Source organism: Cottoperca gobio, chromosome 7, assembly GCF_900634415.1.
Source record: "Cottoperca gobio chromosome 7, fCotGob3.1, whole genome shotgun sequence".
Classification (NCBI taxonomy): Eukaryota; Metazoa; Chordata; class Actinopteri; order Perciformes; family Bovichtidae; genus Cottoperca; species Cottoperca gobio.
In genome coordinates, this window is record NC_041361.1 from 4,476,177 (window position 1) to 4,490,876 (window position 14,700).

General features: G+C 39.5%; 1 protein-coding gene across 1 annotated transcript; it reads right to left on the reverse strand.

Moving 5' to 3' along the window:
* Positions 1–1,112: 1,112 nt before the first annotated feature.
* Positions 1,113–13,100, reverse strand: LOC115011099 (6-phosphofructo-2-kinase/fructose-2,6-bisphosphatase 2-like). Its single transcript, XM_029436055.1, is given in 18 exon segments — positions 1,113–2,260; positions 2,356–2,425; positions 2,768–2,968; positions 4,403–4,467; positions 4,554–4,616; positions 5,819–5,948; positions 6,102–6,206; positions 6,859–7,005; positions 7,643–7,850; positions 8,259–8,383; positions 8,485–8,541; positions 8,614–8,688; positions 8,776–8,842; positions 9,335–9,422; positions 9,425–9,430; positions 11,357–11,482; positions 12,290–12,496; positions 13,011–13,100. Coding segments are annotated over 16 exon segments (1,608 nt in total). The 5' UTR covers positions 12,381–12,496; positions 13,011–13,100; the 3' UTR covers positions 1,113–2,260; positions 2,356–2,371.
* Between the last annotated feature and the right edge of the window lie 1,600 nt (positions 13,101–14,700).

Genomic DNA, 14,700 nt, shown 5'->3' on the forward strand with positions numbered 1-14,700 from the left:
CCCCCTGAATTTATACTAATAATAACCAAGTAGACAAAATAAATCCTCAAATCAAAGAGGGTTACAAGATACATGTAAGTAGTCATTAGATGATTAACCATTGAGCCCCTGAGCAAGGCACGTAACCCTAAATTGCTCCAGCGGGACTGTCCCTGTAGTTAGTTCACTACAAGGTGCTCTGTATAAGAGCGTCTGCTAAATGACACGTAATACTATGACTTTGCTATTATCTATTTCTTTCGACATACTACATTATGATTTGTTTTATTCACAGCTTTACAGGTGCAGCAGATTCCAGCAGTGACTCTTACCCTGACCCCCCTCTACACACCTTTACCAATTGGTATACAAATACCACAGGCTCATCCCGCACCATTACACAATGAAGGGCACATAAACACAATAAATTAAAGAAATATATTTACATTTTAAAATCTGATTTACCATATACAAAATACTAATTAATATTGACTAATACAGATTAAATAAAATGCATAATAATCTGGAGGATTAATTTTTTTACTTTGAATTGTACTGCACTGTAGAGACTTACACAACAACGCATTGTTAATTAAAGGGCTTTAATCACAAATGTTTCAAGTTCAATGTTTATTTGATGATGTTTATGCAGCATGACTAACACATTAGTGTACGCTCCTTTCTCTTCTCACATCAGTGGGTTTTCTCTTGTTTAACGTCTAGTAATCAGTGTGGACATTAATCTGAGTTTTTTATCTGAATCCGCTCATTCAAATCGCCATTTCTGTCGTCAATGCCGTGATTGTTTGACCCGTTCCTCCTCCCGTTTCCCCCGATGACTCACTCTGCAGCTCACGAAGGTAAATCACAGTCATTTAAAGGATGTCACATCATTTTAAACTCCCATTTCAGAACTTAACTTGACACACAGAGCTTTGTGTGTATGTATTTTGTACAGAACTCAGGAACGACTCAGCGATAATGTTCGTAACAAAACTGTATGTCAAGTGTTGGATCAGTTAGATTTGGCTTTGGAAGATGTTAATGTGTCTTTAGGGACATGAAGTTTAACTAAACGTCTTTTCTGAGGTCAAAATAATCTCAAATACTCTGGAAAAAAACAGAAGCCAATGTAAAAACTGCATTACAAAGAACTTTATTAAATGAAACATGTACGCCACAGTGTGCAATAACCTTAAAAGCACTTTACAAATCATCCACATAATATATTGCCCATCCTTCAGTTCAGTTTCAAAGTTTGATTACTATCGTCACAGCCTTGTCGTCCTTTAAATAAAGGCACTTTTTCCAAATATTGAGTTATTGCAGATACAAACATCAATGTGAATAGATGTTATCCGTAAGGTTACTAAAAGGTTAGTGATGAACATACAGTACCCTTCGTCAGTAGTGCATAACTCATCGGCGTGTAGCTATGACGCATTAAAACTCCTGAGCGCTTCATGTTTTAAATATCTGCATCAATCATTTATGGACTTCAAATGTCATCAGCTTTACATTATCATAGTCCACAGTTACATATATGTATGTATAAAAGTTGTTAATTTGAGTGGAAGGCAAAACATACAGGTAGGCATCTTTGCAGAGAAGATATTTTGCACAGTAGCTGCCACATTTATTATAGAGCCAGACGAAACATCTCATTACTTTTTACAGCTCGTGTCTGCCCCACTGCAAGCTTAATATGCTTTAAATTACACTATATATACAATTATTACTACATCTGGTCATAAGCTGTACTTGAGGAAGGATGCACATGACTTAGGAATGTTTAAAAATCTAACTTAAAGAAAGAATCGGAGGAAAAACTAAGGCTGTATATGGCTTCCTTCAAGAGAAGCACTCTCTTACACTAAAATTACAAAAAGGTAGCATCTTCCATCGAGGTATACAATTCACAATCGACATGTTCTACATCTAATACAGCGTACTACGACTGCAGACTACAGTATGTGGAGTGTACTAGGAACTAAGATGTGTTTTTTAGTGTCTACTTACTACAGATCTCTACATTATTACATATCTGAGCTGGATCTCGGCCGAGATATAAAAGGCTTTTGTGCAAAAGGCGTTGAGTTCATGTACGCATGTTAACGCTTAATAACACGCACATGAACCATCCAACAAAAACCCAAGAGACAACACATGTAGGGTTACACAGATATAGTGTAATACATTGTTTAGGAATGTAATGGCTGAAGCTGGTGGGGATTTTACTGCTGGTCCTCAGAACCGGAGATACATCCATGTGGAGAAAAGCCTGGGATAAAAAGGCAAAACAAAATGTGTGAGATAGTTGAGGTGGAGGGTGCGGATGTTCCACATGAAAGAGTCGAGGAAAAAGGAACAAAATACCTCTCGGTTTGCGTCTTTAACTCCGAACACAGTCGTCTGTGTCCGCTGCACTAAAGCCGTTTACAGAGTCCTGCAGGATGCAAAGGGAAGGGAGAGGGCAATGAGGTATTTGTTTTGACTGGCACTGGCACTTCTGTTTGTTTCTTCGTGTCCTGTAAAACATGAAACTTCATGTCTGGGAGCATAAACATAAATAGTACAAATACATCAATTAATAATAAAAAAAGGTGTGTAACAAAGACAATTAAAGCTTTATACTTCACCTCAAAGCAGATAAATTAATGTATCTATTTATTTACTTTTACTTACTCTTATTGTTTAGCTCCTTAGTTTGCGGCACACGTATCTAACGTATCCACAACTATCAGACCGTTTTCTATTTACAACGTCTCTCACATACAGTAACACTCACTACGCTTTGTAGCAACTCTGCCCCCTCGGATGCCTCGGAGAACTGCATCCTGGGTAATGTGGGGGCCTGGGACATGCGGGCCTGCGGAGGGTTGCCCACGCTGTAAAGACGAGGTCGTTTAATCTGGTCCTGGCTGGACAACGGCGTGAAGCTGTTACGTCGGAGGAAAGCTGGCGGCACGGCATCTGCTCTGACTTTATCCTGGTCAGTGAAGAACAGACAGACAAAGGTGGGCGGATTAACACATGTGTTTTCTTTCCTACTGCAGCGCTGAGATCACCGTGTGAGACGGAAAGAAGGAAAAACAACGACTGAGACAGCCATAAATATAAAAAGGCCATGCTGGTCCCAGCAGACGTGATATTCCTCCACCCAGTTAACAAGAGGTCACTCAGTGAACGTGTTCGTGTGTTAACACCCACACACGTCTAGGACTCTTGGTTTCAACTCTCATCAGCACAAACTGTACAACCAGGGAGCAGATAGGGAATCGGCTGATTAGTAAATAAAGACATTGAATGCGTCATTGAATGAAACACAGATTAACTGGGGAATGATGTCCAGAGTCCAGAGGCAAGATGTATAAATTAATGCGTATGCACAGAAAACATGCATACAGTACAAGAACTACCACATAAACTGGTATCTGTAAAAGAAAATGTGGAACATTTCGTATGTCCATGTTAAATTCTTGTTGTTTAATACTTCTTATTGTTCTGTCTTTCCCAGCATATCATAACTTTATTTCTTCCCACGATATTCTTCTTGTGTTTATCCCAAATGGGTGAATCTTCCTCCTCTCCCCTCTCTACTCACTGTTTTATTTTGTCTATCTAACACCTGCAACTGTGGGACCTTTCCACACACACACACCCCTTCTCTACTCCCTGTCTATCAAATGTATTTGTGTGTCTACCTAATATCTGCCACTGTCTGGATCCTCCACCCCCTCCTTTCTCTACTCACTGTTTTATTGCGTCTATCTAACACCTGCAACTGTGGGACCTTTCCACACACACCACACACACACACACACACACACACACACACACACCCCTTCTCTCCTCCCTGTCTTTGTGGGTCAACTGTCTGGATCCTCCACCCCTCCTTCTCCTTACAGTCTGTAAAATACATGAACACAGTTTTATCGGGACTCTTCCTCGCCCACACTGCTTGCACTCTGTATGATTGATGATCCGTCTTTGCAAAGAATACAAAGACAAGATTATTTCTCAAGAATCTTCTTTCATTACAGACTTCACTGGTCATTTGTTTAAGGGCTTCATTAAAACTTTCCACCACAAACATCGCGTGGTTAGAAAGTGCATACGTAACATCAGCTCTTGTAAAGGAGATTTTCCAAAATGCTTCAGTCAATGTTAATGAATGATTTTTTAGAAGGAGCCGAGGGCGATATGATCAGGTGGATGTGGATTATAATAATAAAACATTCATTTTAGGTTGTCTAAAAATACCAATGACCCAACCTGCTTCTTCCTTAAAAGGACAGAAGGGAGTCACTGATCCCCGGCCGCACGAACCAAACACATGCACTCCGCTGAACTCTGAGATAAACAACTTTAGACACATCTAACCACATGTTTACAGACTATAATTTAAAGGTTGCACGCTTACTAATGGTCTGTCCCTGTGAGTGTTGACAGCCTCCACCTTCAGGTCAAACATGTCCACTTTACAACCTAGAGGAGGGAGACCGGAGAAAGATATGTCACAACCCAACAAAGGAAGAAGTGAAGATGACTTATGAACAGTGAAGGCGACTTACCATAAGCCACAGGGGTGAGTTTCAAGACCGCGTGCAGGGGACACTTCAAGTAGGGCAGATCATCTGTCGCAACAAAAACAAACAAAACAACAACATGAGAACCTTTGTGCTGTTGTTATATCCAGTCATGTTTGTGTTTTTCCCCTCATGTTTGTGACATTACATGAAGCTGCATGCCCACATTGGGGGGTGCAGTGGGTTTGAATGCCAGAGCTGCAACCACAGTTTGGTTTGTGCAGTCATCAAGCTGTGGCCCAGTCTTTAAACAGATGCTGCAGCCGTGACCACTTCCTCTGCTGACGAAAGCCCGTGTCTGCCCCATGCCTATTTAGGGATTTGATTTTGAGCAGCATTTTCCATCGTAAACACCCAGTTATTATATTTCCACACATTTATATATACGCTTTCTTTAATGTGTGTAAATGCACAATCATTTCATATGCACAATGTGAAACATCTACCCGTCCCACCATCTTTTGATGTTGTAGTTATTGTTTACTTTTGCATATGGATACTGTTTGTTAGATTTGAGTCTGCAGTCGTCTGACTGTGTTGCATTTTGCTTTTCTTTGTCCTTGCTGTTGTTTGTGTAGTTAATACCAAGCGGGAAAAATGTATAAATATAGTGTCCAAAAATAATAAATCTGTCTCGAGATCTGCAGAATGTGAAGAGTCACCATTCCTGACTCTTTTGGAGCATCACGCAGAGTCATGTGACATACTGTTGGTGCTGCACATTTGAGGATGTGATTTAATGTCATTGTCTTGCTTTACAATGAATCATCTTCCACCCAACTTTAAGCACAAACTCTTCTTCCCCAAATCTGATCATATGAAGCTGATGTTCAAGTCCCTGCTGGAGCTCAGAGCGGAGTCACACTGTGGGCGAACACCCACTAGCTTAATTAAGAGTGTCGTGCAAGTTGAGCCGTTTTATTTGGTGTGTTTTTACAGAATACGAACACCTCCCTTCGTTTAGGTGCAGCTCTCATGTCGTCACCCCTGCTACTCGCACAATCGCAGAGTACGGCAGATGATTTTCAGTCTCGTTAAGCTTTTGATAAATTGGTCTTCGGGTGGTATTCATTAAATATCTCCAGTGTGTCTTCAACAGCCTCCTCAGAAACATTTAGTTTAGCTGTAACTTGACTCAAGATGAACAATATGGCCCTGAATTACTTCACTGAGCTCTTTAGTTAAAGCACAGAACAATAAGTATGTTGTAATATGTTTTTATAATGCGAGGCTTTGTCTAGGCATGTTACCTGCGCTCTTGTCCAGGAAATAGGCGAGCAAGCATCGCATGACCGCCTGGTGACAGATGACCAGCACGTTGCCCTGTCGCTCCAGCTCCATGATGACTGGCTCCAGCCGCTGAACCAGATCCTGGTAGGACTGGAGCGAAAGGGGCATAAAGTCAAATTTAGGTTTGTTCCGTTTCAGCTTTTGTAGAAGATCACGTTCCAGGTTGTTGTTAAAAGAACACACGAGGTGAAAAAAAAGCATAACAGACCCTAAACCATCAAGGTAGAAGAAAGAGTCTTTCACCTCTCCTCCAGGGTAGCGGTAATGGTACTTGTCCTGGTCCCTCATGACAAACTCCTCTGGGTACGTTTCTTCAATCATCTCATAGGACATTTCTTCACACACACCCTGAAACACAAAGAGATAAAAACAATCTTTTTCATACACGATCACATCATTTCTGTTGCATTTTTACTATGTTGTTTATTCTGTACCGACGTCATCTATTGCACGTCTGTCCATCCTGGGACTTGTTGGACAAGAGGGTGTTGTATGATGTGGGTCTGTAAAGCCCACTGAGACAAATGTGTAAGTTGTGATACTGGGCTATATATAAATACATTTGATTTGATCTACAGATGATGTTCCTCAGAGCCTACTGTCCCCGACTCTATGCAGCCCACGTGCGGTGCAGTTATAGGAAAGCAAGAAGGAAAAAGCTTCAGGTGTCATTTAATGAAGCTCCTAAAAGAAGTGCAAGTCATATAGCATGTGAGTAGTGATGGTCCCGCCCTTTATGCTGTGTTTTATGTACAAATGTATGTGTAGATGAATTGATCATTTTCATAATGGCCTTATATGAGCCTGTACAAAGTGACACAAGGTATTCCTAATGTCTGTTTGTGTTTGAATCCCTGAGGACTACATTGATTATCTCTGTGTGTGTGTGTGTTGTTGTTGTCCTTCTATTGGATTATTTTTATACCGATATGGACCTCCGTGTCTGGAATAAAGTTAAAGTGAACGGTGTGTCTCTTCAGTTATACATCAGAGCACATACAGCATCTATTTCATTCAGGATCTTCCACTGCTCGTAGGGAACTCCCAGCTCCTCTGCCGTCTGGATGGTGCGTCTCAGTTGGCTCGTCCAAACCTTCAGGTCTGACAGACGGTGCTCTTCCACAAAACCCTTCAGTTCTGTCGAGAACTGACAACAACAAGAAGAAAACATGTTAAAAATAGATGTTTACGCTGGAACTCAAAACAAAAACTACACAGGACATGAACTCTGGATACTCTTCCCATAACAGCCGTGAAATCTGTTGATTTGTAGCAGCAGGATTTCATTTACGCCGTCCAACTGGATTTATGCTGTTCACTTTATAATCTGCAGAATCATTTCAACTCATAAAAGTTGTACGACACATTATATTAAAAGGACTAGTTGAGTTTTTGACATATTGTCTTGATTCCTTGAAGATTGATGCTTCTCTTATCCGTCCATTAAATACAAAGCTACAGCCCGTTAGCTTAGCTTAGTACAAAGTTAATATGTATTTAGTTTTATCTGTGAAAAGAAAAAGAAAAAAGAAGATGAACCAGGCTAGCAGTTTCCAATCTTCATGCTAAACTATGAAGCTGCAGAATGTACTTGAACTTTCTTGCACTAAAACGAAGGGAAACATTTGGAGTTGTGGTTATTTATAGATTGTTATGCTGCTGATGTTACTGGTCCGGCCCACTTGAGATCATATTGTGCTGCATGTGGCCCCTGATTTAAGACTTTTGGAGATGCTGCCATCTTTATTGAGTTGAGAGATGTTTTTGTTTTTTTTAAAGAGCACCTGTCTCCCTCTCTCGGACAGTTCCGAGTCTCCCCCGATGCGTCCTTCCACATTGTGATGGCTCTCTCCGTGCCGACAGAGGTAGATGGAGTGGGAGTGGACGTGGATGTTCATGAGGTAGTACACTATTTTACTCTGAATGTAGTCCTGCACCCTGTTGACCAAGAAACGACGGCCAACATTGATGACCTGGATGAAGGAGCGGTTCCTGCGGGACGGAAAGTGAGTAAATAACAGTAAAAATGTCATTAACAGCGACGAGGTTTAAGACGATAACTACGACTATTCCTCCTCCTGGGCCTATTCTCAGTTAGGTAACCTTATTTATTTTGCAAATACCAACAGAAATCAAAGAAACCACTGAGTCTCTGAATCCACATGATCTGCACTTCTATCTGCTCCACAAATCAAAAACCCAATTACATAGCAGACAATAACCCTCTGTATTACAAATGAGTTTGTTTCCACCTGCTGGACAGTTTCTGCAAGTGCACGTGCACCAACACAAGGAAATGATTCAGGACATTTAGCCCTAAATGACTTTTACTGTGGAGAAGTATGAAAAAAGTAACAAACACATGCGACTCGTTGTGGCCTTAACAAAAAGAGTTCTTACTTGTCGTGTTCGTCTGGATCTAAAGGTTGGTACGTCACTTTATAACACTCTATTCTCTTCAGAAAATCCTCCATGACGCTTTCTCTGTCCCTCTCAGGGTAATCTGGGCTGGACACCTTCACATCCTTTGTGAAAGAGACATTTGCAGAGATGATTCACCGTGACATCGAACAGCTCGAGGACAAAACTGTGCGTGTAACTTAAAAAAAAAAGAAGCATAATTTACCAGGATATTCGTAGCGATGACTTCTGGATCGTCACATATTGACTCAACAAAGAACACCTGACAAAAGATGCTCGTGGTTACAAAATATACTGAAACTTAAATGATTCAATAAATCAATGTTCCTCTGACCTTGTAGGCGTTATCCTTTGCAAAATTAAGGATGAGTTCCCTCCTTTCTCTGGTGGTGTTGGTGGCATCAAAAACCTGACCAACAAAACAATATATTCACATCAAAATCAAAACAAATAAATATCTTTTAACAGCGAATACAGATGTTTTCTGTGCGCTTACAGCGATCTGGCCTCCCTCCTCATTCAGATAGGCCTTGACATCCTCCAGTGCCACCAGAGCACACTGTCTGCAGAAACACATTGAGTAAAAGACATAATGTGTGCACTAATGGAATCGAATCAAATTAAATATCCATCCTGATCTGCTGGTTTCGGTTTGGTAAAATGACCTTTTCCATCGAGGTTAAGGAAAAGTTGTTCAGAAAAGACATAGGGCCTCGCACTGGGCAGAGGTAAAGGCTCCTTCACTCCTGAGTTTATAGTCCAGCTGTCATTGTTCCCCTTTGTCCATTCTACTACTTACACTTGTCTTTGTTGCTGCCGAATGTACAGTGTCTTTTTTTAATACAGGCAAAAGAAATACACATAACGACAGTGTGATGACAAGACCTCACGAAAGATCTAATTAAAATTAGACCCCTCCTCACCAGAGATGACTACTACTTTTTTACCAAAAGAAATTGGCTCCATGATGGTTCAGTATGTTTCTTGTCACTTGTTGATAATATGTATTAACACTAAAGGAGGTCAACAGAAGAAGAAGAAACAGTTTTACTTACTTTCTAATTAGCATTGCTTCTTTATTGTCATGTCTGAAGAAGTCGTAGGACTTGTACGACTGCACTGCTTCTCTCCTATAAACTCCAGGTTAAATACTGCAAGACAGAGAGAGAGAGAGAGACAGAGAGAGAGAGAGACAGAGAGAGAGAGACAGAGAGAGAGAGAACAGAGAGAGAGAGAGAGACAGAGAGTACAGAGAAGACAGAGAGAGAAGTATACATAGAGAGAGAGAGACAGAGAGAAGAGAGACAGATAGAGAGAGACAGAGAGAGAGAGAGAGAGACAGAGACAGAGACATAGAGAGACAGAGAGATAGAGAGAGAGAGAACAGAAGAGACAGATGAGAGGAACAGAGAGAGAGGACGAAGACAGAGAGAGAGAGAGATAGACAGGAGAGGAGAGAGAGACAGAGAGAGAGAGAGATAGATACAGATAGAGAGGACAGAGAGAGAGAGAGAGACAGAGACAAATACAAGAGAGATACAGATAGAAGGAGAGAGAGATAGACAGAGAGAGACACTTCCGAGACCTAGATCTGAGAGAGACATCCTCGATCTAGAGATAGAGAGAGAGAGACTTAGATAGAGATAGATATAGATATTATAGAAGAAGAGAGATATAGCGACAGATAGAGATAGAGAGGAAGACATAGAGAGAGAAGAGAGAGACAGATAGAGAGTAGAGAGAGAGAGAGTATCTGAGTAGAGTAGATAGAGATACCAAGATCTACTAATAGAATAACAATATAGACAGGAGATAGATTATATATATACATGATGGATAGATCTATATCTATATATATCTATATGATATTATACATAATACATATGACAAGATAGATACATATACATGATATAGAGACCGAGAGACCAGATATTAGATACATAGATCTAACAATATATATATAGCACCTCATATAGATCCGATATATAGGATCATCTATCTACTCAAGCGCTTATATCCTATACAGATACAAAGACGGATTTATGCCATGCTAATATCATACAGCATCTCTCTCTGATATATATATATTGTATATATCATATATATACTAGATATATTATATATACTTATATTTAGCACAGATATACATTGTATAACAATAGAGATATAACAAAACTAGATATAGAGAAAGTAAGATATATATATAATATATAGACAGAAATCGCTATATACAGAGAATAGAACAAGTATAGATTATAGATAGAGTACGCATATCTATATGAGAGTATATATAGTATAACATAGAGATACTAGATATCTATATATTTGAGATAGAGAGATTTCTGTCCTCCATCCTGTCACCTTCTCTCATTGTACTCAATAAACCATTTCTCCTGCTTCCTGATAATTGAACACATCAAAGTCCAACCACAAACAAAGCCTGTTTATAGGGGGCGGTGCCATAAATACAACCTCCTTTTAATACAGCGGTGCCTTAAGCACCAGATTTTCAGTGTCTCTGAATACCATTACAGTCGTCATAAAAGGAACAATGTGTCATGGTGCCACCCTGATCTAAAGAGACAGTTCACCCCAAAACCAGAAATAAATATTCTTCCTGTAGTGCTATTTTATCAACCGAGGTTGTTTTGGTGCCGGCTGTCTGCTTTCTCCCAGATGGTACTCGCCAAAACTTTTTTTTTTTCCAGAAATCGTGAGCCGGTTAGTCACAGAGCAGTTTCATGTAGGAACTATTTTCTAAATCCATCAAACGTATTACAGAAGCAAAAGTATCTGGCGCTTTAAAGCACCACAGGCCGAGTGCCATCTAGTTCCATTGTAGTCGAGAGAAAGCAGAACTACGGCTGATATCTCCAACACTCTGCAATCGACACCAAAACAATCTGATAAATAGCTTTGAGGTGAACTGTCCCTTTAAGTTCCCTGTAGATGCACATCTGCCCTGAATACACTGCAGTGTCCCCTCACTTTAATATTTTACAAGGCTCTCAGAGGCTCTGGTTTTCAAATGTTACAACATGCATAAAACTAAAACACGTATCGCTTCTGCTACTGACCCTTTGTCGGCACTCCGATCCAGTTGAGGTACCGTGTCAGCTTCTTTGACATGTAGGTTTTCCCTCGAGCGGGCAAACCAATCATCACGATCACAGTTGGAGAATTGGTCATGTAGGAGGCCCAAGCTGCAGTGCATACACACAAAAACCATTCATACACATAAACACAGAGAGTTGAGTTATTAAGCATACAAGGATATCTTGTGATCTACATTCCCTTCATAAACTCTTAAGAGTTTAACAATTAACCTACTTTAAACTTGCCCCTTAAATGTCCCATTTGTATATATATATATATGCAGATATGCATTGTGTATACTGACAGCAAGGAGAGGGAGGGTTGTGAAATAATCCAATGTCACCCCTGCAGTGTTCATCTACCAGCTGGTTAACGTTTAGTTGGACATTTCCGTCACATCATCGTCTTCTCACGAGTGCTGGTTAATGTTTCTCAAAGTCCTGCTGCTTAGCAACGCAGTTTAGTAAACCAGCGTAACCTTTTTTTTGGCTGGGACATGAAAAACAACGTGACGAGACTTGACTCCAGATTCTAGGAATAGTTTTGTTCAGATTCCTCAAAGTGTGAATGTTTTAAAGCCAAACTCATTGACACGTTTACCGGCTGACTCTAAATGTCGACCTTGCTCATTGCAGTATTAATGTGCTTCAAACAGTACAGTGGGTGTTGCAGTATCTGCCTTTACAAATACACCCATGCATTGTATTCATACCTATAATAAACAGAAGGTGCGTCAAAGTTGACATTTAACAATCAGAGCCTGATGAAACCTTATCGCCGCTCTGTACTTGTGGCCAACAGAGCAGGAAATGTCATTAAAAAGAACACGGTCACACTGTTTCTGCATTATATTCTATAATAAAATACTTCAGGTGCACATAATAATTACTACAGATCAAAAACAAACTACTCACAGCACTTCTTCTCATTGGTCCTGAGGTCCGTCCTTTTGGCCTCTGCTGAGCCGTCTGGAGCAGCTGGAGGTCTTTGCTGCCTGCCAGCCATGATGGCTCTTATTTCCGTCCTGCTGTCCTGTCTGGGATGATCTGGTCACTCTTAAGACGAGGTCAGCATCTCTCTGTTGAGGCCAAAACATTTCGCTGTGTCATATCAAACACTGCCTGATGAAACAGCAAGTGTGCATGCAACACAGCCAAATGTAAGGTGATATACTGTCATGTATTTTAGGATGCTGCACACAGAAATCCTTGGGATGGCAGAGCAAAATGTAATATTAGAGATTAAAGTATCACATTATTTTCTGAACTCACCAGAAGAAATATTAATTTAGTTGATCTACAGACAATACAAGTTGATCTCTTCCAGTTATGATACTGTAGATTAGCTTCCTTCCATATTATTATCATTAAAAATGAATGTGTTATTTTGGGATTAACTGATTAACTCAATACAATGTCAGAACAAACTGTGAAGATGCCAATCATAATTACCCAAAACCCAAAGTGACATGTTCAAATATCTTGTTATTTTTCTGACCAACAGTACATGACCACTTTACCTAACGTAACCTGCCAAGTTCATCGCTTCTGCTTTGACGTAAAGAAGTGTCGTTTAAAAATCAATTAAAATGTTGAAACAAAGCTGGGGATGAAAACCCTGAATGTATAAACTTACCACAAATCAGCAGGTGCCGAGTAATACTCGCTTACTATCTTTGTTACTACGCTGCCATCAGTAAGCTTCCTCCGGCGGGGACGACTCCTTCTTCTCGGATGTTGTAGCTCCTCCTCCCCAGTGTCAAGCTTCCGGTTCAGCTTTCCAAAATAAAATCTGTAAAGACAGCGTGTCTTGGGATACTTTGGCGCTTTTGAATAACACAAACAAGTTTAAAAGCAAACATAAAGTACACCTTTTAGGATAACACTTGTTTTGTATTTATTATGTTTTAACACACCTTTGGTGGAAGAAGTATTGAGATATTTTACTTCAGTAAAAGTAGCAAAGCATTAATATAAAAATAGTTTAGCTTGTAAGTACATAAGTATTATTAGCACCTCAGCAAAATATACTTGTATCAAAAGTACTCTATATGCAAAATGGCACAATTATCTGTTATATTTATCATATATATCATTTGATTATAATAACTGATCCATTAACGTGACAGCATTGTTTACTATTTTCAAGGTCGCTACTACTTTATATACAGCTGTGCCATATTTTAAAAGGTGATTATATGTTTTACATGTGAAATCTTAAATCTAAAAAGTAACTAGTGACTACAGCTGTCAAAAAGTCAAATATTTCCCTCTATTTAGTGAAGTAGCAGTATAAAGTAGCATAAAATGCACTTCAGAATAGTTAATACTGCCTCTAATTATAATACACTTTGTACATGATTTGTACCTGTGTATGAATAGTTGTTAAAAGCTTTATAACACATTGTTCATGTGTTTAGTCATTTATCATTAAACATGATTATAGCTCTGCTAAACTGTGTTATTAAGTCATAAACTGTGGATGCAGTTGTGGATGCTTTATAGGATGAGTTACACTTGTTGACAAATACGCTCACAAATATAGTATGTATGTATATAGTAAGTGTATACATATTTAAGTGTTTATGCAGTGTTAAAAAATTCTAAATAAGCAATATTTATGAATAACTTTACAGTGCTGTAATAGTATTCCTGTCCATATGTTTACAGTAGTATTTGTATAGGGGAAAACCTCACAGCCATCACTGATCGATTTAGGGTTTTGATATTTATTTAAAAGCCACAGCTTAAATCACATAGTTCAGCGGAAATGCTGTGACACAAAAACTCCCACCAACACAACAGATTCAGACTTTACATGATTTTATTTTGAAGGCAGTTCTGTTTTGGTCATCTTCCGCTAACTTGACGCATCCGGTTGCTCATTCATAGTGAAGCCTGCGAGAGGCGCTGTCGTCAGTATCAGTGACGCAAGGAGATGCGCGTGACAGCATCCAACCTACCGCATGTTCATTAAAGGAGAATGCCACTAAATGCATGTTATGTTAATCACAAGTTTTGAAGTATTATCAGGTATAGAAAGGGAGTTATCACCTTAGAGGACATTATGACACTTAAAGGTCTCATTATAATTTAATATCTGGAATGTAAATCTAACCTTTCTTGTTCTTCTTGCCTTTCGTCCTAAACACTGCATTTTGAATTATGCACTCACTCACTTATGAGAACCCTGTAGTAAACTGCAAAGCAGAGCACCTCAGTCAATTTTGCTCCATTTACCCTTATGGTAAGCCAGTATAATATACATTTTATATGGCAATGTCAAAAGGTCGTGGTTACTTGTAAAACACTGCCACAAAGATTTA